Source organism: Otolemur garnettii, unplaced genomic scaffold, assembly GCF_000181295.1.
Source record: "Otolemur garnettii isolate 467f Iridium unplaced genomic scaffold, OtoGar3 scaffold00197, whole genome shotgun sequence".
In the NCBI taxonomy this organism is placed as follows: Eukaryota; Metazoa; Chordata; class Mammalia; order Primates; family Galagidae; genus Otolemur; species Otolemur garnettii.
The window spans coordinates 749,482-775,318 of NW_003852592.1; the positions used below are offsets into that span (position 1 = coordinate 749,482).

Genomic DNA, 25,837 nt, shown 5'->3' on the forward strand with positions numbered 1-25,837 from the left:
TTTTCTGTTGCAGTTTGGCCAGGACTGGGTTTGAATCCGCCACCCTTGGTATATAGGGCTGGCACCCTACCCACTAAGCCACAGTCGCCACCCCCTAGTTCCATTTCTTTTCCTTTTTTTTTTTGAGAGAGTCTCACTTTGTCACCTTTGGTAGAGTACCATGGCATCATAGCTGACAGCAACCTCAAACTGTTGAGTTCAACCAATCCTCTTGCCTCAGCCTCCTGAGTAGCTGGGACTACAGGCACCTCCCCACAACACCTGGCTAATTTTAGAGATGGGATCTTGCTCTTGATCAGGCTGGTCTGGAACCTGTGAGCTCAAGCAATCCACCTGCCTCAGCCTCCCAGAGTACTAGGATTACAGGCATGAGCCACTGCACCTGGCCCCCAGACCCATTTCTGCTGCTGTTACAGGAGGAACAGACCAAGCCCAGTGGGAAGATATAACCGGAACCACCAAGCTCGTGTACGCCAACGAGTGTGCCAACTTCACCACCAACGTCTCTGCCAGGTGAGACGCGCCCAGCCCCAGCCAGCATGTGGGGGCCGAAGCCGCCCCTCCCACGCTGAATCCCCTGAGCCCCAGCGGTGTCAGGGAAGCACTGGCATGGCTCGCAGGAGGAAGTGGCGCCCTTAGGAACATGCTTGTAACTCATCCTCTCCTTTTTCAGGTTTTGGTTGTCGGACTGCCCCCGCACGGCTGAGGCTGTGAACTTCGCCACCCTGCTCTACAAGGAGCTCACTGCAGTGCCCTACATGGCCAAGTTCGTCATTTTTGCCAAGATGAATGACCCCCGAGAAGGACGCCTACGCTGCTACTGCATGACGGACGACAAGGTGGACAAGACCCTCGAGCAGCACGAGAACTTTGTCGAGGTGGCGCGGAGCAGAGACATCGAGGTGCGGCCCCAGTCCCTCAGCACTGGGCTCCCACAGTGAGATGACGCCTCTGGCCACAAACACTCATGGGGCTGTTTTCCGGGGGACCCACCCTCTGCAGAGGGGCTGTGAGGCTATGTCTCTCCAACTGCCCTTGAGAAGCATCTTAGAGACCCTTCAGCAAAGGCGAGGGACGTCACTGCACGTCTCTCAGGGATGGCAGCAGTGTGGGCCCCCCGGTCTGTGTAGGAGTCAGCATCTGTGTATGTGCCTTCTCCTGCACAGTCTCAAGCCTCAGTTGTCTGTGCCTGTCTGACCCCTGCTGGTCAGGGAACTTGCCCAATGGCACACAGCTAAGTGAGTGGTGAGGCAAAGATTAAGTTGTCTGAACCCAGAACCAGGGTTTGGGGAGGTAGGGAAGGGTGTGGGACAAACCACCGGAGGAGTGAAGGCATGGCCACTGATGTCAGGGTACCCTGTCCTGTTCATGATGTCAGGGTACCCTGTCCTGTTCAGACGTGTAACACACGTGAGGCAGTGAGTAGCCAGCCTCAGAATCTGCTGAGTCTCCCCATGGAAGGCGGCAGGTCCAGTCGGGTGGGCACAGGGCTAGACTCTGGGCCCTGGATTCTGCCCCGTACAGGCACTGGGCAAAGCAGTCATTCTCCCTGGGCCTCAGTTTCCTCACCTGTCAAATGGGTTAATGGCGAGGTCTCCACTGAGAGCTTTATACACACAGCAAGGACCTCTGTCGTAGGTGAGATGAAAGTACAGCAGGAGCTTCCTCATACTTCTCAGGCTTGAGCTGTCTGTGGGCAAATAAAGCCCCATTATGGTGCCCCAGTGGGGCTCTGGGGTGCCTGTCAGCAGCACGGGGGGGTTGCAGACTGGTTGTTCTCAGGGCCTCTGCAGTAAGGGAACATGCCGTGTGCATCCCAACCCTGAAAGTAAAGCCTTCTCCAAAACACACTCTGGGCTACTCAGAGCACATCCCCGGGGCCTCTCCCAGGCAGGGGTGTGTCTCAGGGAGGGAAAGACAGAGGCTTGTGGGCAGGACATCTGGACATTTCTACCTGACAAGCCGCATCTGCCTCCTTTCCTGCAGGTGTTAGAAGGAATGTCCCTGTTTGCAGAACTCGCCGGAAACCTGGTACCTGTGAAGAAAGCCGCCCAGCAGCGGAACTTCCTCTTCCAGTCGTTCCGGGAGAACCGTCTGGCCATACCTGTGAAGGTGCGGGAGGCGCCCCTCTCCCCGGGGTCTGGGCAGGAGCCTCTGACCCAGCCGGCCTGGAGGAGGAGCCTGACCCTTCCTTTCCTGTGGTTGACGTTAGGTGAGGGACAGCAGTCGGGAGCCAGCAGGGTCCCTGTCCTTCCTGCGCAAGGCGATGAAGTACGAGGACACCCAGCACATCCTCTGCCACCTCAACATCGCCATGCCCCCCTGCACCAAGGTGAGCCGCCCCGACCAGTACCCCTGCAGAGACGGGTTCCCCTCGGGGGTTCCCAAACAGACGCCAGACCAGGCACTGAGGGGGCTTCTTCCTGCTGAAACACTGCCTTTAATTCCCAGAGACACAAAGGTGCATGCTGTCCTCTGATCATTTATTCCGTGGCCTGGCAGGAAGGCGTCCCCTGGCTCTTTCTGCAAAGGCCAGTCCGACTCTGGTCATGTGGCATGAGGACCAAATGTCAGTGTCAGAAGGGGGCGGCTTGTTTGTGCTGTGGGCCCCGAGACCCCTAGTGTGGAAAGAGAACCACAAAGGTACCCTTGCGGCATCTGCCACTCGGGCCACTGACAGCCACCCAGACGCCCGCAGGCCTCACTACGTCGACTCACTGACCTTCCCTGGGTGCTCGCCCTCAAAGGGGGGGATCCCGGTGTCCTCAGCCACTGAAAATACCCCGGCCTTTTAGCTCAGCCAAGGAGTCGCTACCTGTGAACGTGTCACAGTCTAGGCCTGTGTTTGGGACTTGGGACTGATTATGTATCTCCAGAATGTTACCTTGGTTTTTGTGAGTTGCTATTTTTTAAAAACCGTTAGCCTTTCATGCTAAACTCGCCAGGTTACATTTACATGTCTATGTCTCAACCACTCTTTTCTTTTTGGAGATGAAGGGGAACCAACTCTTCTTCCTAAAGAAGGTTTTCTGCAGCTTCCAGCAAGCGCCTGGGTGCTTTTGCACAGGGCCATGGTGTGAAGCGTTAAGCCAGTATCAAAAACAGTTATTTTGAGCAGAAAGGAATCTAGAAAGAAATACTTGTTTTTTTGTTTTTATTTTTGCAGTTTTTGGCCGGGGCCGGGTTTGAACCCACCACCTCCGGCATATGGGGCCGGCGCCTTACTCCTTTGAGCCACAGGTGCCACCCAAGAAATACTTGGTTTTAAGGTCAAATCCCTGCTTCGCTGCTCATTAGCTGGGTGATCTTGGGCAAGTCACTTAGCCTCTCTGGGCTTCGGTTTTCTCCTCAGTGAAATGGGAACCGCCTCACAGGTTGTGAACATTAAACAGGGCCTCCCACGTGATGAGGGTGGTGTGTGTGTGCCCTGCTTTAGGTGATGGGATGACGATGGAGGCACGTGAGCCCCAGCCTCGTCCTTCCACTCCCACCTCCTCACACGTTTCACTCTTTATGTTAAGCCTCCAACATGGAGCTGCTGGTCATTACCAGGCCCAGGATCATCATCCCTCCCGCAGCAAAGGGCTCAGGTCACCCACTGTTAGAGCCCCATGCCCAGAGGACCCTTTCTCCATCTTTCTTCTGCAGGGGAGCATTGCTGACGACAGGAGGAGGACCCTGACACCCCTGGCCCTGAGATACAGCGTCCTCAGCGAGTCCACACTGGGTACAGACCTCTCTGTGGTGACATATCTGCTCCCTTTTTGGGAGCAAGCCCACCCCTCAGCTGGCACGAGCTCTGCCCACTTTGTGTGTGGCAGGTGGAACCCAGACTGGGGTGTCCCCGGCCCCCATAGAGTCAGGAGGCAGCCAGTGTCCAAAGGGACCCTGTGGCCTGAGCCCTCATGGGGCCACCTCCTCAGGCCCGTCAGCTCTGTGCCCTGCCACGGCTGCTGAATGAAATCTCATGCTTTTCCCCAGGTTTTCTCAGTGGGACAGACCGGGCAGACATGAAGATGGCTATCATCTCAGAGCACCTCGGCCTCAGCTGGGCGGGTGAGTCGGTGACTGTGTATCTGGGAGGGGGGACAGCTCCCTCCTGCTCCTTCAGGACCACGCAGGAAGCTTCTAACCCTCCTTGCACCACCCATGGTGCGTCTGACAAGTGACAGCCTCAGATGGCTCTGTCAGTAAGCAGCACCTTCGGGTGCCAGGGGAAGAGCCCCCCTCCTCTACTCTGTCTGGTTTTGATTCCTAAAAATCAACTCCTGACATTCCAGGAGACCTTAGAATTTATCTAGTTCACCCCATTTTACAGAAGGGACAACTGAGATCCGGCCGAACAGAATGACTTTGTTGTGTAGCTAGTTAGTGAGAGAGCCCAGAAAAACAAATCAAACAAACAGTAACAAAACCTAGACCTCCCGACGGCCGTCTACGGTTCCTCACTCTGCACGTCTCGCTCTGTGGAGGAAGAGGAGGGAGGAAAGGGCGTCTCAGCCTGTTGCATTTGAAAGCTCTGCTGTGGCTGAGTCTCCAGAAGCCCTGCCGGCTCTGGGGTGGCTCTTACATAAAGTGAGGGGGACAAACAGTGAAAGCTCCAGGCGTGCTGTCATCAGGGAACTCTCCTCTTCCTCCCCTTCCCTGTCTTTTGTTAGCATTCGTGTGAGTGGTCAGAAACCCTTAGCAGGTAACGTCCTGCAGGGCAGTGGGACAGGCTCAGAAGTTCAGGGACTGCTAGCTCTGCGTGTGCATGTGGAAGTGTGCATGGATGTGGGATGTGTGTAGGTATGTGTGTAGGGGTGTGTGCATGCAAGTGTGAGCATGTATGCAGGTGTGTGTGTGTGGAGGAGTGTGTCTATTGCAATTGTGTGTGTATGCAAGTGCAAGTATGTATGTCTGTGCATGGAGGCGTGTGTCTATGTGTGTGTGTGCGTGTGTGTATGCACATGCAGGTGTATGTGCGTGCAGGTGTGTGTGTGTGCAGGTGCTTGCGTGTGCGTGCAGGTGTGGGCCTGTGTATGCAGGTGTGTGTGTGTATATATGCTGGTGTGTGCTGGCGTGTGTGTGCATGCAGGTGTGTGTGCGTGCAGGTGCTTGTGTGTGCGTGCAGGTGTGGGCCTGTGTATGCAGGTGTGTGTGTGTATATATGCTGGTGTGTGTGTGCGTGCAGGTGTATGTGCGTGCAGGTGTGTGTGAGTGCGCATGCAGGTGTGTGTGTGTGCAGGTGTGCGTGTGCATGCAGGTGTGTGGGCCTGTGTATGCAGGTGTGTGTGTGTATATGTGCCGGTGTGTGCGGGGGTGTGTGTGTGCATGCAGGTGCTTGTGTGTGCGTGTGCCGGTTGTACCTGCATCTTCTGACACTCATTATCACTTTCTCCCCGGTCTCCATCCTTGAAATTAGACTCTACTGCTGTCCTCCCTTCTAAAGCACTTGTGAGAAATAACAATAAAAATAATGGGGAAAGCTCTCTATGGTAGCGCCTTGTGTTCAGATGAGAACTCTGATTTTCATTTTAAATGTCGACAGTGCCTCTCCCTGAAGAAACATAAGTACAGAGATGCGTTTCTGTTGTAACTGATCCTGGGTGGCACGTGGGTGGCATCCTGAGACGGTGCGAGCAGCACTGGGGTGGGAACCTGCGGGCCCAGCGCCCTCCTGGCCAGACTCACTGCCCTCCAGTCAGGACAGATGGAGAGGGCCCTAGTTCGTTCATTTAGTCGTCATTTATGAAGTCATCATTCATGAAGTCCCTGCCCTCGCCCTCCCCATTTTCTGGGGATACAAAGATGTAGGTGTTTGCATTTCACAAGGTGTTTCTTGGTCAGAGGAAATACCAAATGCAGAGGAAGGCTGCACAGTAACTGCCCTTGCTCCCTGCTGTTATCTCCACTCCACGAAGCATTGCCTTGGAGCTGGAGCCTGGCTTGGCTCACCCTGGCCCTGGCCTTTTGCTTGCAGAGTTGGCCCGGGAGCTGCAGTTTAGCGTGGAAGACGTCAACAGGATCCGAGTGGAAAACCCCAACTCCTTGCTGGAGCAGAGCGCAGCCTTGCTGAACCTCTGGGTCATCCGTGAAGGCAAAGATGCAAAGAGTTAGTACCGCTGAGCCCGGGGGACCTTCCCTCCCTGTGACCTGTGCTGGCACCGCCGCACCCAGCAGCCCCTCCTCTGACCTCTGCGCACGGTGCTGGCCTTGGTGTCAGTCCTGTGTGACAGTCTGTCTCACATACAGAGACACACATCTCAGAATCAATAGGTCTGCTACCCAGTCCTGCCAGAAGACATTACCAGAGAACTGTGGCCTAAGTCTTTCTGTCTGTGGAGCAGGTTAAAATTTCACTAGCGCTCCTAGGTGACAGCTTGTAAACAGGGTGCGGGACTCATCCCTTTGAAGTCTTCCTGTTGGATTTCTCAACAGGGTTCTTTGGAATCCCAGTGTGACAGGGTTCTTGATTCTCCTTCTCCAGCCTGGAAGGAGGATTCCTCTCACTCCCTTCCAGCTCCTCCTCCACCAGATTCCCACAGGAGGAAATTGGGTGCTTACATTTGCATCTCAAGTCAACTGGCAAGGACCAAGAATGTGAAGAGGGCAAAATCTAGTGCTTATCACCTTGCAGTATCCTCTTAAAGTAACACACAACAATAAAAAAAAACAGCATACAATCTTACTGTGCCTTTAAATGGACCACTTCTAGTATGTGGGAGAGATCTATTGAAATATAGAAAAGTATTCTCCTCCAAAGAGGCACCTTCCAAAAGAAATGATCCTCGATCCTCTCCCTTCTCCCTTTTCCTCCCGGCCCCCAGTTTCAGAGCTGGCAGGACACTCCCCGCCGCCCTCAGTCACAGCCCCTTGTCATTTTCCCGGCAGTGGAGAACTTGTACACGGCACTGAGGAACATCGACCGTTCGGAGCTGGTGAGCATGCTAGAGGGTGCGGGCAGGCACAGCCGCAGCCTGAAGCCAGACCGGCGGCACACCGACCGCGACTACTCACTGTCACCGTCCCAGATGAATGGTGAGTGCGTCCTGCAGTGGGCACCACCACCTTCCGGGCTCCAGCACTGGTGGCCACTTCCCACAGTATTTCATCCCCCCAATCCATCTCTTCCTCCTCTTCGTGGGAAAGCAGAGGTGAGCGGGAGAGACTGGCCCCTGTGCAGGTGGGCGTGCTCCGCTGTCCCCTGTGCCCAGCATCTCCCTGGCCCTTGTCCTCAGGGCCAGGGCCCCAACAGGGTAAGGAAAGTAGGAAAGAGATGAGGCTGGGGGTGGCCGGCCGGCCTCTGCCCCTACTTGGCTATGAACGTCCCCTGCAGCTCTTCACAGGGCATGGGCCCTCTGTGGGGCATCAGTATCCCCCTCTGTGAATCACCTGGTGTTTGAGCAGCAGTGAGTATGGAGATTCTGGCTGAGGTCTAACATGAATTAACTGGATGGTGTTTACAAACACTGCTGCAGCTATGTCTGGGGCTAAGCGGTTTGCTTTTTCCTGCAGTCCAGTCTCTCCCTTTCCCCTCAACCCTTCCCCTTCTCCATTGGGGTTCCGTGTGGCAGGGAGTCCCTGGTGTGACCTTTGCTCCCAGTGTCCCAGCTGCTCCTCAAGGCCCAGTCTCCTCCAGGGAGGGCCGGCTGGGGCTCCCCGTGCCCTCCTTCTTGCCCGCACTCTCTATGCCCCAACACAGGCACAGGTCAGAGGCCCCGCTTCCACCTCGGCCCAGTGCACCAACCCAGGAGGCCTGGCTCCTGCTGCCTCCTGGAGATGTGAGCCACTTCCTCCTCTTTAAAATCACCAAGGTGGATTAAATGCCTAAGATTCCTTAAGATCTTGAAAAAATTCAGTTCTGTGACACATCTTCCTCTGGTGTCTGAAATGTTACCCTGGACACGGCATGGTGACAGTCACGCTCCCACGCAGGGCATTGGTCCAGGCAGGGCTAGGCCCGGGGCCTCCTGCCAGGCAGACCCTTTCCTGCCGAGCCCTCCCCGTCCTCTGTCCCACGTCCTGTGTCTCCTGAGACGTGCCATCTCGTGCCCGTGGGTGTAGGTTCATCCGATCACATCTTGTCACCTTTTCCTTCTGCCTCTGACCTCATCGTGGCCTCTGGTTCACTCATCCTCTCTCTCTGCCTGTCTCCACTGTATCTTCCTGCACCAGGTGCAGGAGAGCCAGCAGCCCCCGCGGAGCATGGCGTGGATGCCCGGCCGTGTGCCCTTGCATCTCATGGCTGTGTCTGTGTACGCACGGGGCGTTGTCTGTGTCGTGTGTGGTGCTGCCTGCTGTGTGCTCTGCTCCTCCAGGTCTGCCCTGTAGGGGCAGCATCCTCGCCCTGCAGGGGGCCTGGCGCAGCACTGCCATGACCCCGCTAAGTAGCTGGTTGAGGGAAGCCACACGCTGGGAGACCCCAGTGACAAAGCCCCTCCCTCCCTGCTGTCCACCCTGCAGATTCAGTCAAGTCGTATCAGCATGATTTTGCTCCTTTGTGTCCCACTTACACACTGTTAGGACAGCGGGCCATCCGAGTCGCAGAACCGTGATGGTGACGGCTACAGACTGAGGCGTTAAGAATATCCTCACTGGCCACAGGGCCCTGCCCTGCCCAGGCCTAGACACACTGAGGCCTGACAGTCCTAAATCCTCGCCTGGGACTGGGTCTCTGCCTGCCCCATGTGTGGGGAAAGGGCTCTGTCCCCACTGGTCAGCCCATTTGGTTAATACTTCCCAAGCATCCTCTACACGTCAGGGGCTGTTCTGGGTGGGAGAGAGAAATCTGTGCTCAAATGCCCAAAAACAAATCAAAATGAGATTCTGGCTTCACAGAGGACTACCAGACGATTGCGTAGTGCTGTGGTCCCCACCCCCTCAGCCTCACTGTAGCAGGGGAGCATGCTGGGGAGCGAGCAAAGCTCCATCTGCAAACTGCGCGTGTGAGGGGTCTGGGTTGTGCTCCTTATGAGGACCTAACACCCTCCCACCCCAGTCTATGGAAAAATTGTCCAGTCTCTGTTGCCAAAAAGGTTGAGACCACTGACATAATGTAGGAAGGAATTCTGGAATGTCCCAGCAGGTTGCCATGTGAGGAAGCAGACCTGAGTCAGGGCTCTGGGGAATCCAGGGTGTGGTGAGAATGGACAGTGTTTGAACAAAAGTTTGAAGGTGCCATGTGCAAAGTCAGGGAGGAGCATGTAGGGCATGGAGCTCTGAAGGCGCAGTGTGGCCGTGTCCATGGGCATGAGAGACCAGGCTGGGACAGAGGGAGGAGCCTGGTGGGAGGCTCCCCACTGTGGCCTGTCAAGAGGACAGTTGATCTGCCTTGGTGGGATGTGATGGAAAGCCATTGGAAGGGGTTGGCAAAGGAGGCATCCTCGCCCTGATAAGAGGATTTTAGACGGTCACAATCAAATGCTCCTGTCTGTCCAGGGGCTCTGTCCAGCCTCGTCAGCCCCTTTCAGCCTCTGTCCCCAGCAGGTGCCCGGGCCATGCCCAGGGCACTCTCCCCTGCCCCAGCAGACACTCAGGAACTAGGTGCCTTTCTGGCCTGGAGAGAAGGTGGCCTAGAGTGCTCAGGGAGGGGAGGCTGCAGGCTCTGCGATTTCTCCAGCCCTCTCGGGGCAGGGCACAATGGCCTGACCCACCCTAGCCTGGCCCTGGGCCCTGATGCTGCGGCCAGACCGGGCTCCTTGGTGCTTTCCCCTGTATCTCTGCGTGTCTGAGCCTCCTCCTGATGCCCTCAGGGACTCAGGGCAGTGATGGATGGCTCTGTGTGTCTTTGAGCCCGAGACAGCAGGTGCTGTCAGGGAAACAGGCTCTTCTTGCCTCTGACACCTGGACTGGCCAGAGGAAAGGGGCCCAGGACACAGGTCCTGTTTGTGTCTCCTGAACAGCAAGGAGTTGCCCCAGGGCCTTGGAGTAACGTACACGAGCATAAAGAGAACATGGTCTATAGAGCAAGAAAACAGGCTGTTCTACGTGAAAGGGAAACATTAGCGCTGATTGGTCTGATAAACCGGACACATATTAATGTCTGCTTGGAAATGAAATGTGTTTTTTTTCTATCAACTTTTAGTGACTGCAGCTGGTGGAGTGTGCCCCTCTTGTCTGGTCCCTGCTGACATTAAACTGGTAGGACATTTATTACATCTGGGATAGCACAGAGTGAGGCGTAGCGGAGATGAGGAGGGACCGCCTGACTGTACTGTGCCCCGGGCAATGCATCTAGTTGCCTGTCATCTGACTTCCCCAACATGGAGCCCCCTAAAGAGGCCTGTCACTGAGGGAGGGGCTGGCGGCCGAGGTGTGCGTGTGACCACTAGAGGGACAGGCACTCTGGAGCTCAGCCCAGGGGATTCAGTCTGTCCCAGATGGTGAGGATGCCCCTGGACGTCAGGGAGCGTCACCTCAGCACAACAGCAAATCTGCCAGCAGCCAGACACAGCAGTCTGCAGCCTCAGAGCCGAGCCCTGGTGGGTAGGTGGGGTCCTCCGGGACCCAACAGGAAAAGCCAGGCATGACCCTAATTACTGACCCAGGGAGGACCCCAGGGTACAGACAAGGAGGGAGCTTCGTTGGGGTGAGACTCCATTAAAATGCACATCATGGAAGTCTGAAAGTGGAAAAATCACAAAGGCTACCCAAGAATGAACCTGGGGTGTCCCATGGCCAGCAGAGCTACCCTCTTCCAGTTTTCCACCAGAGATTCCCAGGAGTGAGGAACAGTTCACAGGCTATGTCCAAGTGGCGGTGTGAGATGCGTGCCTCCTCTGGCCAAGCTGGGATAGCCTGGGCTGGATACACCCTCCTGAATGCAAAAACTGAAAAGTGGACAATACATGTGAAATGAGTCTTCAAGACTTTAGACACCAGGCAGCAAGGGGCAGCATCCATGAGGCCTGGAAAGTAAATGAGGTGAGCCCTACAATCGCCCAGGTTACTGCCTTGGAAGAGTCTCCGGGGAAACCCACGTAGACTCCCTGAGTTGAAGAGAAGGTGCTAGGAGTCCAGAGCAACGGAGGCAGCTACACTTCCCAAGATAGAGGACCAGAGAGGACACAGTTACACAGACAGAAAAATCTGGGGACCCGAGGGGGCCCCTGGCAGCTTTCAGCTGAGTATTAAGCAGCTATTCCAACAGGCAGCTTGGTCATTCACAGCCAGTGGTTAAGGGACAGAGAAGGATCTGGTCTCAGGATTGGGGGGAAATTAACCCCCAAGTCCCAGAACTGCCTAATAAACTTCAAAAGCAAAATACAAAATGATCAGACTGCTCCCAAGTTGCTCCCTGCATAACAAAACAAAGCTCAAGGATACTTATAGGAATACAGAAATAGCCAGCACCCAGCAATGTAAAATTCACAACATCCAGCACCCCATTAAAGATGACCAGTCAAGAAAGGGACGCACAGTGAGGAAAATGCATCCACTGAGTTAGAATTAGCAGCAAAGGTGGGAAGGTAGTTACTACAACTATATTTCAGATGTTCAGAAAGTTAAGTGGAGACATGGAAGATACTTTTAAAAGACCCAAGCTGATCTTCCACAGATGAAACTAGAATACGTAAGACAAAAAAAACACATTGGATGGGCGGCACCTGTGGCTCAAAGAAGTAGGGCGCCAGCCCCATATGCCAGAGGTGGTGGGTTCAAACCTGGCCCCAGCCAAAAAAAAAAAAAAAAAATACATTGGATGGGATTAGATGTTAGAATTGTGGGAGAAAAGATCAGTGAACTTGACAACGTAGCAATAGAAACTCTCCAGAATGCAACACAGTTCGAAAAGAAAAGATTTCAAAGCATCATTGAGCTTTAAGGCAATTTCAGGGGCCTTAGAAATAAGAGTTCCCAGCAGAGAAGAGGCTAGGAAAGTATTTGAAGAAAAAAGATGGTCAAGGACTGGATGTGATTGTCCCAGGAGAGTGGATGGAGAGGTAGCAGGGGAGAAGAGGCACCGTCGACTCGGAAACACAAGTGTTCATGCCGTAGGCTGTGAAACAGAAGCGTGTCCATAAAACCAAGACCACGGCAACCAGAGAGCCCGGGAAGCAGCAAGAGGGTGACATCCTGCAGCCGTTTGTCACGTTGCTGTGGCTCCAACAGAGCCTTCTAACTGGGCCACCTGACCCGAAAACGCACATAGCCTGAGATTAATTTTTATAATGACATTCCCCACCACTACGCGACGCAAAGATCTTTAAAGTTATTCCACGCTTTCAAAACGTAATCAAAAGACCAGGACAAAGATTCTCTCACCAGAGGCCTGATACATACGCAGAGATGAAAGGGGGAACAGAGAGGTTTGCATGGAATTGTGATTCTCGCAGGGTTACGGTGGAGGGAGAGGTGGTCAGGAGGCTGGTGTCTTGCCCCAGGGTGCTAAAATTTACAGGGAAGAAATTTTTTTTTATTTACTGCTCGGGATTCATTGAGGGTACAAAGCATTAGGTTACACCGATTGCATTTGTTAGATAAAGTCCCTCTTATAATTGTGTCCAGCCCCCAAGACATGCACCACACACCGTGATCCCCCATCCCTCTCCCTCCTCCCCTCTCCCCACTTGCTCATTCCCCTGCCAACCTCCCTTGTATTAGCTCATCTACTGCCTTCATGTTAGAATTGAGTACATTGGATTTTTGCTTCTCCATGATGCTTTACTAAGAAGAATGTGTTCCACCTCCATCCAGGTTAATACAAAAGATGTAAAGTCTCCATTTCGTTTAATGGCCGACTAGTATCCCGTGGTGTACCTATACCACAGCTTGTTAATCCATTCCCGGGTTGGTGGGCATTTAGGCCATTTCTACATTTTGGTGGTTATAAGTTGAGCTGCAGTAAACAGCCTAGTGCAAATGTCCTTATGATAAAAGGATTTTTTTCTTCTGGGTAGATGCCCAGTAATGGGACTGCAGGAGCAAATGGGAGGTCTAATTTGAGTTCTTTGAGGATTCTCCATACTTCCTTCCAGAAAAGTTGTATTACTTTCAGTCTCACCAGCAGAGTAAAAGTGTTCCCCTCTCTCCACATCCACAGCTTTGAGACTTTGCCATGTGGGCCATTCTCGCTGGGGTTAGATAATATCTCAGAGCGGTTTTGATTTGCATTTCTCTGATGATTAGGGACAATGAGCATTTTTTCACATGTTTGTTAGCCATTTGTCTGTCTTCTTTAGAGAAGGTTCTATTCATGTCTCTTGCTCAGTGATATGTGGGATTATTGGGTCTTTTTTGTTGATTATTTTGAGTTCTTTATAGATCTTAGTTATTAAGCTTTTGTCCAATATTCACTGGACATAATATGTATTCATAATATGCAAACATCTTTTCCCATTCTGAAGGTTGTCTGTTTGCTTTGGTTGTTGTTTCCTTAGCTATACAGAAGCTTTTCAGTTTAATTAAGTCCCATTTGTTTATTTTTGTTATCATTGAAATTGCCACAGGAGTCTTCTTCATAAAATCTTTCCCCAGGCCTATATCTTCAAATGTTTTTCCCATGCTTTCTTCAAGGATTTTAATTGTTTCATGCCTTAGATTAAATCTTTTATCCATCTTGAATCAATTTTTGTAAGTGGTAAGAGGTACGTGTCCAGTTTCAGTCAATTTTGTTTATTTTTTCAAAAAACCAACTTTGTGTTTCATTAATTTTCTGAATGATTCTTTTGTTTTCAGTTTCATTAATCTATGATTAAATTTTGGTTATTTCTTTTCTTCTGCTGGGTTTGGGATTAGAGTGTTCTTTTTCCAATTCCATAAGATGGCTCATTCACGAGTTTGTTGATGCACTCTGTTTTCCAGGCATCTAATGTGGTAAATATCCCTCTAATGACTGCCTGTGTCTTATGGCTGTAACACACAGATTTGGGTAACTTATGTCTTCATTGTTGTTATGTTTGAGGAAATTAACAGTTTCCTCTTTATTGCTTCCTGAACCCAACTATCATTCAGCATCAGGTTGCTTAATTCCCAAGTCTGTGTGAGGATGAACGTTTTTGTTGGAGTTGAGTTCCACCTTCATTGCCTTGTGGTCTGAGAAGAGACAAGGTATAATTTCTATCCTTTTAATTTTGCTGAGGTTTGGTTGTATCCTAGGATGTGGTCGATGGAAAGAAATATCTTAAATGTTAATTCTGATGTTTTATTTTCAGCTTTCATTAGACATAACTCACATACAATAAAATCCCCCGTTTTGAGAGCACAGATTTATAATATTTGACAGAAGACATAAGCATCCCCACAGTGACAAGAAATCTCCATCATCTTCTCCAACCCCTGGCAAACACTGATCTATTTTTCATGAATATATTTTAGATTAATATTTAAAAGAATTTTGTATAAACAGAATGATGTAGTATTTTCTACTTTGCATCTGGTTTCTTTTGTTCAGCATAATGTTTTTGAAAATTTTCATTCCTGCTTATTGCTGAGATATGCCACAGTTTGTTTAACCATTAACCTGTTGATGGATATTTAGGGTATTTCAAGTTTTGAGATACTATGAATAAAACTGCAATAAACATTTATGGATAAGTTTTAAAAGAAAAAAAAAGAAAGAGGCCAAGCCAGTGGCTCATATCTACAGTCCCAGCACTCTGGGAGATCGAGCCAGGTGGATTGCTTGGGCTCACGAGTTTAAGACCAGCCTGAGCCAGAGCGAGACCCTGTCTCTACTAAAAGTAGAAACTGAGGCAAGAAGATCGCTTGAGCCCAAGAGCTTGAGGTTGCTATGGCTCATAATGCCATGGCAGTCTACTCAGAGCACCAGAGTGAAACTCTGTTTTCATTAAAAAAAAAAAAAAAAAAAAAAGGAGAAAAAAAACATGGCCAAAATTTTTCCACATTTGATGAAAATCATAAAATACATAGATCCAGCAAATTTGATGGACTCCATGCACGGGGAGCATGTGGGCACCTACACTTGGACATGTGGTGAGCACACTGGTCAAAGTCTTTACCACAGTAAAGAGAAAGGCTCAAAAGCAGCCAGAGATAAAGAGATATGTCACGTACAAGAGAACAGATACGGTCACCACCACATTTCTTATTGGAAACAAAATAAGCCAGAAGACGGTGGGGAAACATCTTCAAAGAAGGAAGAAGCAACATGTCTAAAATAACCTATCTCATTATCAGGAAATGGGAGGAAATTACCTATACTTCTATACTCAGTGAAAACAACTTTCAGAGATAAAGGCAAAGTAAGAACTTCTCCAGATATACAAAAGATGAAAGACTTCATCACCATAAGCAAGCAATTTATTGATCGCCATGTTATGAATCATGTTTTTTTAGTCCTCAGGCCTAAGAGAAATGATACCGCACAGAAATATGGATCCACATGAAGAAATAGACAGTGCCAACTATGCTCACTGGGTGGGGTACAGTGGCTCATGTCTGTAATTTCAGCAGAGGATCCCTAGGTAGGAGGATTCTTGAGGCCGGGAGTTCAAGACAAGCCTGGGCAACGTAATGAGACCCTGTCTCTACAAAAAATAAAAAATATATACACAGCTGTGATTTGATAAATAAAATAAGATAACAAAAAAAATAGCTAGGTGTGGTGGAGCACACCTGTAGTCCCAGGAGGCTGAGGCAGGAGGATTGTTGGAGCTCTGGAGTTCAAGGTTACAGTGAGCTATGATTGAACCACTACACTCCAACCTGAGTGACAGACCAAGACCCTGTTTCTTAAAAAACAAAAAATAAAAAATAAAAAATGCTTACTATGCAGAAAAATGTAGGTCCCAAACCTTTTTGACACCAGGGACCAGTTTCATGGAAGACAATTTCTCCTTGGATTTTGGGGGAGGGACATTAGGGTCTCATAAGGAGCATGACCTAGACCCCTCATCCACACGTTTGACAGCTAGGTTCACGCTCCTATGAGAATCTAATGTTGCCGCTCAGGCAGTGATGTGAGTGATGGGGAGTGGCTATCAATACCCATGAAGCTTCACTTGACCACCACTCACCTCCTGCATTGCAGTCCAGTTCTTAACAGGCCATGGCCTGGTACCACTCTACAGCCTGGAGGTTGGGGGCCACAACTCTAAAAGATAACAATTTAAACAAAAATAGTAGCAATGTCATGTTGGATTTATAACACATAAAAGTAAAATGTATGACATCACCATCATGAAAGTGAGGAGGGAAAATGTTAGTACATTGTCATAAAGGTCTCATACTGATGGCGAGTGATATAACGTCACTTCCAGGGAGACTGTGATTGCTTAAGTATGTGTACTGTAAACTCTAAAGCAATCACTTAAAGAGCTATAGCTAATAACCAGTCAAAACAAATACAAGTACCAATAACCTATAACCTATAACCATCATCAATAAATCTAAAAGAATTTAAGTCATACAAAATATATTCTTGGACTACAATGCAATTAAATTAGAAGGTAATAAAATAATGATATCTGGAAAATCCCAAATATTTAGAAACTAAATCATTTACTTCTAAACAGCCTATGTGTCAAAGAGTAAGGCAGAAAGGGAAATCAGAAAATACTTTGAATTGGATAAAAGTAAAAACACAAGATAAGAAAAATTGTGGGGTATCACTGAAAAAGCTCTGAGGGGGAAAATTTAAGGCACTAACTGCATTAGAGAAGAACAAAGTTCTCAAATCAAGGGTTTCGCTTCCACCTTAAGAAATTAGATAAAGAAGAGCAAACTAAGCCCAAGGTGAAGTAAAAGAAGGGAGACAGTGAAGCCCAGAGTGGAAATCAATGAAATTGAGAGCAGAAAAGCACTAGGAAAAAATCAATGGAACCTAAAGCCAGTGCTTTGAAAAGATCAATGAAATTGATAAACTTCCATCCAGACTGATCTCAAAAGAAAAAAGAAGACAAAAAAATCTCCAAGCTCATCATTACAGATTCTAGAGGCAGTGAAAGGATAATGTAAGGATATTATGACTGTTTTGTGCTAATTAATTTGAATACAGAGATGAAATGAACAGATTCCTTGAAAGATACACACTATTAAAGCTTGCTTAGGAAGAAAATGATAACCTAAAAAGACCTATGGAAAAGAAAGATACTAAAGGTATAGTTTAAAACATTCCCCACGAAGAAAACTCTAAACCCAGATGGCTTCGCTGGTAAATTCTGCTAAACACTTAAGGAAAAAATAACTCATTTAGAAGATTGGAAAGGATTTACTACTTCCCAACTAATTCAATGAAGCCAACATTGTCCTGATATTGAAAGAAGAGGAGGAGCAAGAAAAAAAACCACAGAGCGATATTCTTCATGAACATATATACAAAAGAAAAATCTAAGCTCAAATGAACTTGAACTTTGCAAGTTCATACTTTGCATCATCTATAAAAATTATCACAAAGTGGATCATAGATTAAATGTAAAAACCTAAAACTTTAAAACACCTAGAAGAAAACATAAGAAAAAGCACTAGAGACCCTGGGAAGGCAACGATTTCTTAGATATGACACCAAAAGTGTGATCCCTAAAAGAACTGGTCACTGTGGTGAACGAGGTCAAGGTCTTCTCTTCAAAATACGTTGTTATCAAAACGAAAAGCTACAGACTGGGGGAAATACTGACAAATGATCGTCTGATGTAGAGTATATTAAGAGTATATTAAGAACTTGCAAAATTCAAGAAAACCCAGTTTTTAGAAGAGACGAGATTTGAGCAGAGACTTAGAAAATACATGGATGTGAAATGAGCTCATGAAAATAGTGCTCGACAACTCAGTCATTTAGGGAATACAGTGGAGTTTGCAAGACCACTGCACCTGTGAGAATGGCTGCGCTTAAAATGCTGGCTGTGCCACGTGACACGAGGGACTGGACTCTGCTGCACTGTGGTGGGAATGCGAACAGTGCAGCCACTTGGGAAACACATGGGTCGTTTCTTAGGAAGTTAAACATAGACCTACCACGTGACCCAGGCATTCCCCCAGGTATTTACCCAAGAGAAAAGAAAGCATACAGCCATACAGACGAACCCAAGCCTGGAAGCCACCCAGGTGTCCATGAGAGGGTAGGTAGGTGGAGCGCCTGCCCCATGGCATATGGCACAACATTAATGGATGAATTATCAATAGATGGATCAGCGTAGACAAAACTCACCTGAGGTTAAGCAAAAAAAGCTAGGCCCCCTGCCCTGCAAAATGGAGTCCATACTGTATATAAAATTATTATTTTTATTATTTTTGAAACAGAGTCTCACTATGTCACCCTTGGTAGAGTGCTGTGGCGTCACAGCTCACAGCAACCTCAAACTCTTGGGCTTAAGCTATTCTCTTGCCTCAGCCTCCCAAGTACCTGGGACTACAGGCACCTGCCACAACGCCTGACTGTTTTTTTGTTATTTTCATTGTTGTTTAGCAGGCCCTGGCTGGGTCCGAACCCACCAGCCCTGGTGCACGTGACTGGCACCCTAACCATTGAGATCTGTGCACTGAGCCAAAATTATAGAAAATTCTAGGAAATGCAAACTTGTGTCTGGTGACAGAAGGCATGTCAGTGGTTGCCAGGGGATGAGTTGGGGTGAGTGGGGAGGGGGAGGGGATGTGACAAGGATGCAGGCCTTTCTGGGGTGATCACTGTCCTCTCTCTTCATTATGGTCATCATGGTGTCCACATGCGTCAGAACTTACCAAATTACAAATACTTTAAATATTACACATGCATTTGTTATATGCCAGCTATTCCTCAACAACCCCGTTTAAAGAGAAATTAATGGCAAAATCTAGGGAAAAGACCGGATTTAATAGCTTAGGCATGTTGCTGAACCCCTATTTCCCTAATCTATAGAGCAGGAATGTTATTATTTTTCTTGTAGGATTGTTAAGACAAACAAAGCTCCTCGGATATATTTTGTACCTAATATGTGCCCAGTAAATGGCGTAGATCGTGTAGAATGCTTGCAAGAACAATAAGAAAGACAACATTGCTTGATCGTAAAATGCACTGCTTGCACCAGTCTGGACAGATTTCTGTGAGGGGTCTGAAGGCTGTTGTCCCTGTTGGCCGATCCCCGGGGTCACTGCCTCACGCAGCATGTAGAGATGCAGCCTGCTCATTTCTCCTGCTTTCCCCTCCCCACTCCTAGTTTGGCCAGAGCTGGAAGGGGTTTCCTCTGGTCACTGCACAGCCCTGCCCCGGCCACACCTGCCCCACCTCGGGGTCCCGTCCTCATTCCCTAATTTGGGGACCTGGAACCACATAGACTTGCGGTGGTCAGTCAGGAAGATACCTCCCTGGGACGACACATGCCAGGCATATAATCCTTTGTCCTGCCCAAAGATGGGCACTTGCCCCGAAGGGCACCCAGAGGTCTGGAGAAAGGACCTCCAGCTGGAGGAGGACCAACAAGCCCCTAGTGGGGTGCTGACACCCTCCCACACACTCAAACCCGCACATGTGTATACATGCCACTCAGGCTCCCAGCGTCTTCTCGACAGCAGGGAGCCAGTGCCAAGCCAGCCAGACACTACTGGAGACTCCTGTCCGAGCCCATCAGCAGGGAGCAGCATATGCATGGGCCAGGGTGGCTGCAGGCCAGGCACTGGGGGCCCACGCCAGATAGCACGACCCTTCCAGGGTGTGGCTGGGTGAGCTGTTCAGGGCCTGCCGGTATAGGGTTTGGGGCAGATGCATCTGGTGCCTCATGGCGCCCTCTGACCTTGCCCCTTTGAACCCTTAGAACCCTCACGTGTGACACCTTCGATCCTTAGCCTTTCCACACCCAGTAGGCAACTTGAGGAAAAGTCCTATCAAGGCCAACCAGAGCCCGTTTCCCATCTGGCCACCACACTGAGCTCTGTTGGTATTCAGTGTGACCTGTTAGACCCTCAATAGCAGCCTGGCCATGTGCCCTGGGTCTGAACGGGACGGGCTGTTCCCTCCCTTTAAGGCACATTCTGAACTGAGACCCTAAGGACTGTGCTAAAGTAACGTTTTGAGCAATGAAAGAGCAACATCGATTTCTGCCTGGCTATGGAGGAGAAGGGCTTTCCTGGGGCCAAACACAGATTGCAGCGCACGCTCCAGGGTGAAGCCCTCCCCATCTGGTGCTCTGGGCTGGATGGGGAAGGCCCCTTCTCTTCTCTTTGCTGCACAGTGAAGAAGCCCCACTTCTCAGCCTTCACGCCCTGACTGTCCCACCCAGTCCAACTCAGAGCCTTGCTTCTCTTGCCCCGGGCAGCAGCCACAAGGCCTGAGCGTTGGACCCTGAGCTTGGAAAGCCCCCTCTCCCCGCCCTGAATGTGCATGCCCCTCCATGGCCGAGCCTGTGTGCGCGTGTGTGGGCCTGCACGTGTGTGTGACAAGGGTCGCTTCTGGAGCATGTCGCCCTCTGTCTGCCCATCCAGGTTACTCCTCGCTGCAGGACGAGCTGCTGTCCCCTGCCTCGCTGCACTATGCGCCCCCCTCTCCACTGCGTGCAGACCAGTACTGGAACGAGGTGGCCGTCATAGATGCCATTCCCTTGGCAGCCACGGAGCATGACGCCATGCTGGAGATGACTGACATGCAGGTGTGGGCCGCGGGCCTCACGCCCTCCCTGGTCACTGCTGAGGACTCCTCTCTGGAGTGCAGCAAGGCCGAGGACTCTGACGCCACGGGCCACGAGTGGAAGTTGGAGGGGGCGCTCTCGGAGGATCCGCGGGGGCCCGAGCTGGGCTCTCTGGACCTCGTGGAGGACGACACAGTGGACTCAGATGCCACAAATGGCCTTATCGATTTGCTTGACCAGGAGGAAGGTCAGAGGTCAGAAGAGAAGCTGCCAGGCTATGAGAGGCAGGATGACCCTCCAGGTGCAGGGCAGGACTCAGAGAATGAAGTGTCTCTTGTTTCAGGCCAGCAGAGGGTGAAAGCCCGAATCACAGACTCGCCCCCCATGAGTCGGGTGGTGGACAGGACCCAGGACAGGTAAGGGCGTGGCTGCAGGGGCAGGTCCCTCTCATCTTCCGGGCTCCTGGGTAAGGTTGTGCCTGGTGGTGAGTCCGTAGGGAATTCTGGGCTGCTGATGCCACCTGGCCCTATGTCACTCGGTGTGGCACCAGCTTGCCTCAGAAGCCACCACAGACAGGTGTGCCGCTGCCATCTACAAAGGGCTCCTGGGTATGGCCAACAGAAGCAACACCAAGGGGTGTGAGACATGAGGCAGCCACTTAGGAGAGAGGACACAAGACTTGGGGAAGCCTTTGCCCTGAAGAGCTGTTGGAGCTGGGGGCCCTGCCCCCCACCACCACTGTGTGCTCTCTGCTGGAAACCATATTTGGAAACCTAGAGGCACCGGGACCCAGAGAAGCTATTTGCATGTAGTCACCCAGCCTGCATGTGACAGGGCTGATCACGGTGCCATTCCTCCTTATCCCTGTTGAAGGCAGCAGCCTAATGGGCTTATCTGGGGGGTGGAGGGTGGGGCAGAGCTTTCAGCTGTTAAACAGAGGGTGTTCCCCTTGCCAGTGTCCCTTGCTGGGAGGGCACAGTCCCACAGCACACCCTTCTTGGATTGTAGGAGTCTGTGGGCCAGGGCTGGCCTGCCTTTAAGCTCTCAGCATGCAGCCGTGCCATGGACACCTGCTGAGTGCAGGGGCAGCCCCTAGCTGAGCCAGACCCTTGCTGGTGCAGAGAAAGACTAGCCAAAAAGTGATGGGGCTCCCTTTGCCCTGCTAGGCTCTGATGGGGCTCCTTTTGCCGCCCCAGGCTCTGATGTGGCTCCTTTTGCTGCCCTAGGCTCTGATGGGGCTCCCTTTGCCACCCCAGGCTCTGATGGGGCTCCCTTTGCCGCCCCAGGCTCTGATGGGGCTCCCTTTGCCGCCCCAGGCTCCACATGAAACAGAGACAGGGCTCCCCTGCCCCTGTTCTTCCTGCCTCCTAAGCTTTCCCTAACGCAAGGAGACCTTCACATGCCCCCAAGAGGTTATGGGCATCTACTGAGTCGTCCAGGCCCCAGGACAGCTGCTCCCGTTTCCTCCTCCCCCATGCTCAGCAGTGCCCCTCAGGCCCACTCCAAGTCCCAGGCAGGGGGGGCCTGGGTTAAAGATGAGACAGCATAGAATCCATTTTGTTTCCTATACAAATCTTTGGATTCATGGGGAGGATTGGACAAACTAATCAAGGTGAAATATGTGCCTTCCCGAAAGAGAGACCACCTCTCTGTGACAGCCCGCCCTTCAGCAAGCATTTCCTGAGGGCTTGCTGTGTGCTGGCCCCACAGATGGGAGCCAGAGGCCTGGCTTCTAGGTCCAGTTATATCATGCCTGGCTCTGTGGCCTCCGTCAGCCTTCCAAGGCAGACAGACGCATTTCATTTACTCAGCATTTATGTAGCACCTATGATGTGCCAGGCCCCTGTGAAAAATCCTGGCAGTGCCAGGGGTATGGCATTGAACAGACAGACAGACGTCTCTACCTACAAGCAGCGTGCGTCCTAGGGGGAGACCCACAGGAAGCAGATGGAGTAATAAAGGGAGGGGGTGTCGAAATAATGCTCAACACAAGAAGGGCTGGAAAAGGAAGCGCAGGAGGTGGAGAGTGGGTGGAGAGAAGGGGCGGCTGGAGTCCGGGTCAGGGAGGCCTGAGCAAGTGGGCTTTGAGTGACATAAAGGATTGAAGGGTGAGGGTGAGACTCTGAGGGGAGCATCCGGCAGAAGGCAGGCCCAACCCATGCAGAGGTGTGAGGGGAGTATGCCTGGCATTTGGGAAGGACAGCGGCAGATAGGAGCCCGGGGCAGAGGGGGCAAGGGCAGTGAGGCAGGAAGGGTGTGGGGCCTGATGAGCCAGACCTTGAGGTTCTGAAGAGACCTCAGCTTTGGCAGGGCAGGTGAGGAGGGAGCCCTTGAGGGCCTGAGCAGGGCAGCCCTGTGAGCCGGCAGCTGCCTCGAGCATCATGGCTCCTGGCAGAGGCAGAGAGGCAGGAGCCTGTGAGGGTGGCCAGGACGGGCTCAGCAGCAGTGAGAGTCAGGTGTGCTCAGGGTATATTTTGAGAGCTGGGCCAAAAGGCGTTGCTAGCAACTGCAGTGCGGAGCGAGTGTTGGGAGGGGAGCAGCAGGGCCCTGGGACCGGACCCCAGTGTGGGGTGGAGGTGCAGGGACTGCAGTGGGAGGACTCGGCAAGCAGGTCTAGGGCGGTGTGGGGTATGGCTCGCCCACACCAGCCTGTGGGTGCCAGCGAGAGGCCCAGCATGGGAGGCTCTGGGGCACACACGCCTATAGGTCAGGTGGAGACGTGGATGTGGGTCTACAGCCCGGAGGAGCTCACTCAGAAAGGGGGTGAAGATGGCTAGAGGTCTGAGCTCTGAGGCACTGCCATCTGGAAGTTGGGGAGCTCAGGGAGAACAAGCAGGACACTGAGAAGTTTGGGGGGGAGCCCAGTGTGAGGTTCCAGGAGCCCGGGAGCATGTGTGCAGGGAGAAAGTGGGCACCAGGCCTCAGGGAGCACACATGTCGAGGGAGAGTGAGCACCTGGCAGAGGGGGTGGAGGGGGAAACTGTGGTCTGGAGGGGCAGCAGGCAGCCGAGCCTGATCATGTGGGAAGAGGGTGGGGACTCCAGTACTTGAGCCACCTGGGCTCCAGCCCAAGGGTGGCAATTTCCCCACAGGGGCAGGGACCTGAGTTCCCCTCTATCTAGATGGCAGGGACAGGGCCTGAGCAGGGTAATGTGCCCACACTGTCCTGCCTCTGGGGGCAGTACAGGGTGTTTCCCAGACCAGCCAGGGCTCTGGGTGGGGGAAGAGGCTGAAAGGTGACTGGGTGTCTTTTCTCTCTCCCTGCCCCTGGGCCCCAGATTGCAGGACTGGGATGAGCGAGGCTCCATTGTCTCATATCTGCAAGACACCGCACAAGGTTCCTGGCAAGAGGAGGCCTCGCGAGGCCCACACTCACTCCAGAGGACCGTCCCCAACTCCCAGGGGCTGGAGCCCAGCGGGTCCTGGCAATATGAAGAGGTCCTGGTGTCCAGTGGCGAACCAGTGCAGGCCGAGCAACCTTGGGCCCAGAGCCCCTGGGTGGCACAGGTGAGAGTGGGACCAGGGCAGCCTCTCCTGAGCTCACGCCCTGAGCTGAGTGTGTGTCCCCTTCCCTAGAAGTAGTCAGGGTCTCAGGGCGCAGTCCACCTTCCCACCTCCCACTCCCTGTCATCCCTCCTGACAGCCACTGGGCAGCTGGACTCCCTGGTCACAGCCGCCCTCAGAAGGGTCGAACAACTTGTCCCAGGCCACAGTATTCACTGTGGGCTCTGAGTTAGGTCTGGCCGACTCCAAAACCACAGGTTTTGTTTTCTTTGTTCATCATGTTTTCGGAAGGGCTTAGAACTGAGAACCGGGTGCTGGGCTGACTCTGGCCCTCTGGGGCCTGTTGGAGCCCTCTGTCCTTGGCACCTCAGCTTCCTCAGTGGTAACCAGGAGAGAGTATTTGGAGTGTCACCGCAATTCATCCGGCTCCAGAATCCTGTGACTCTGGTGACATCTGGGCGAGGGTCAAGGAGGAACAGGAGGTGACGGGATGGAGAGAACCCTCTGCCCACCCTGACTTCCCAGCCACCCTCCAGCTCTCTCTCTGGGCTTCCTCTGCATCTTCACATCTGTTTTGTCCCTTGCCAGATCTCGTGTTACCTTCACAGCCAAGCTGGCTTCGTCTGTCCCCCTCAATATTATCTTTCATTTTTTTCTTTTTTATTTATTTATTTACTTTTGGAGACAATCTCACTTTGTCACCCTCTGTAGAATGCTGTGGCATCATAGCTCACAGCAACCTCAAACTCTTGGGCTCAAACAATTCTCTTGCCTCAGCCTCCCAAGTAGCTGGGACTACAGGCGCCCACTACAACGCCCGGCTATTTTTGGAGACGAGGTCTCTCTCTGGCTCAGGCTGGTCTCGAACCTGTGAGTTCAGGCAGTCCACCTGCCCTGGTCTCCCAGGGTGCTGGGATTACAGGCGTGAGCCACCACGTCCGGCCCCCCGCTATTATTTTAAAGCAAGCCCAAGGCATCTTATTGATTTGTGTTCTTACGAAGCTCGTGCTGCTGTGCCATGCACAGGTATTTTTGATGGATCTGCACCTCTTTCGTGTCTTCCTCTTCTCCATTCCTGGCCCAGGAGTGGCTCTTGCTCCTGTCCTTCCCTTTGATCCTCAGCCCTGGCAGATAGTTCTGAGGATGCCAGGACTTGGCTGGCTCTGGAGACGCCCCGGGCTCCTGGCTGGAGGAGATTCAGCAAGGCCTCATCTAGAACGCTCAGTGTGTGTGTGCCCCACTGCAGACCACCCCGTGCATTTGTTCCATCAGGCCCTCAGGAACCCTGGGGACCTTCTCTAGGACCCCTGGGGAAAGAGAAAGGAGCCACTGCCCCTCCACACTCAGACACCGTGAGGGGAAAGTGGGACACAGAGGCAGCGAGCGGGGCCGCCCTCACAGGGAGATCAGATCTAGATCCCACAGTCCAACCCTCCACTGTCCGTGAGGAACTGAGGCCCTGAGGAGGCAAGGGCTGTCGCCAGGGCCCTGCAGCAAATCTGTGTCAGGGCCAGGAGCGTCCAGCTCACTGATTCTCACGTGTAGAGTGAAATGGAGACCCCGCCTTGGCTGGCTGGGCTGGACGAGCTGTTGTCAGTGGTCATCTGACAGGCCCTGGGAATGCCCCTGAAGCCCGGTGAAGGTGATGTTTGCAAAACACTCATTTCTTAGTATTTCCATTAGATCTCTGGAAACAGTGCTGGGGAGGTAGAAGGCACTTGTAATTTGGGGCTTGAAATGACTGTCATTGCGATGATAATTGTACATGGGTCACAACCAAAGTTTTAACACAGACTGTAATGGTTTATTAGTTCACTTCCGAGAATCACTGGCGACAGTGTCCTTTCTGGGTCACC

At 51.8% G+C, this 25,837-nt stretch overlaps 1 protein-coding gene across 1 annotated transcript in view; it reads left to right on the plus strand.

Moving 5' to 3' along the window:
• ANK1 (ankyrin 1) overlaps positions 1-25,837 on the plus strand; it is a 194,496-nt gene that overhangs the window by 158,660 nt on the left and 9,999 nt on the right. Inside the window, exons 31-41 of the mRNA XM_012812235.1 lie at positions 417-513; positions 674-902; positions 1,987-2,112; positions 2,213-2,332; positions 3,649-3,727; positions 3,982-4,056; positions 5,963-6,094; positions 6,874-7,020; positions 20,335-20,893; positions 23,756-23,975; positions 24,837-24,888. Of these exons, the coding sequence (XP_012667689.1) occupies positions 417-513; positions 674-902; positions 1,987-2,112; positions 2,213-2,332; positions 3,649-3,727; positions 3,982-4,056; positions 5,963-6,094; positions 6,874-7,020; positions 20,335-20,893; positions 23,756-23,975; positions 24,837-24,888 (1,836 nt within the window). The remainder of the gene's footprint in view (positions 1-416; positions 514-673; positions 903-1,986; positions 2,113-2,212; positions 2,333-3,648; positions 3,728-3,981; positions 4,057-5,962; positions 6,095-6,873; positions 7,021-20,334; positions 20,894-23,755; positions 23,976-24,836; positions 24,889-25,837) is intronic.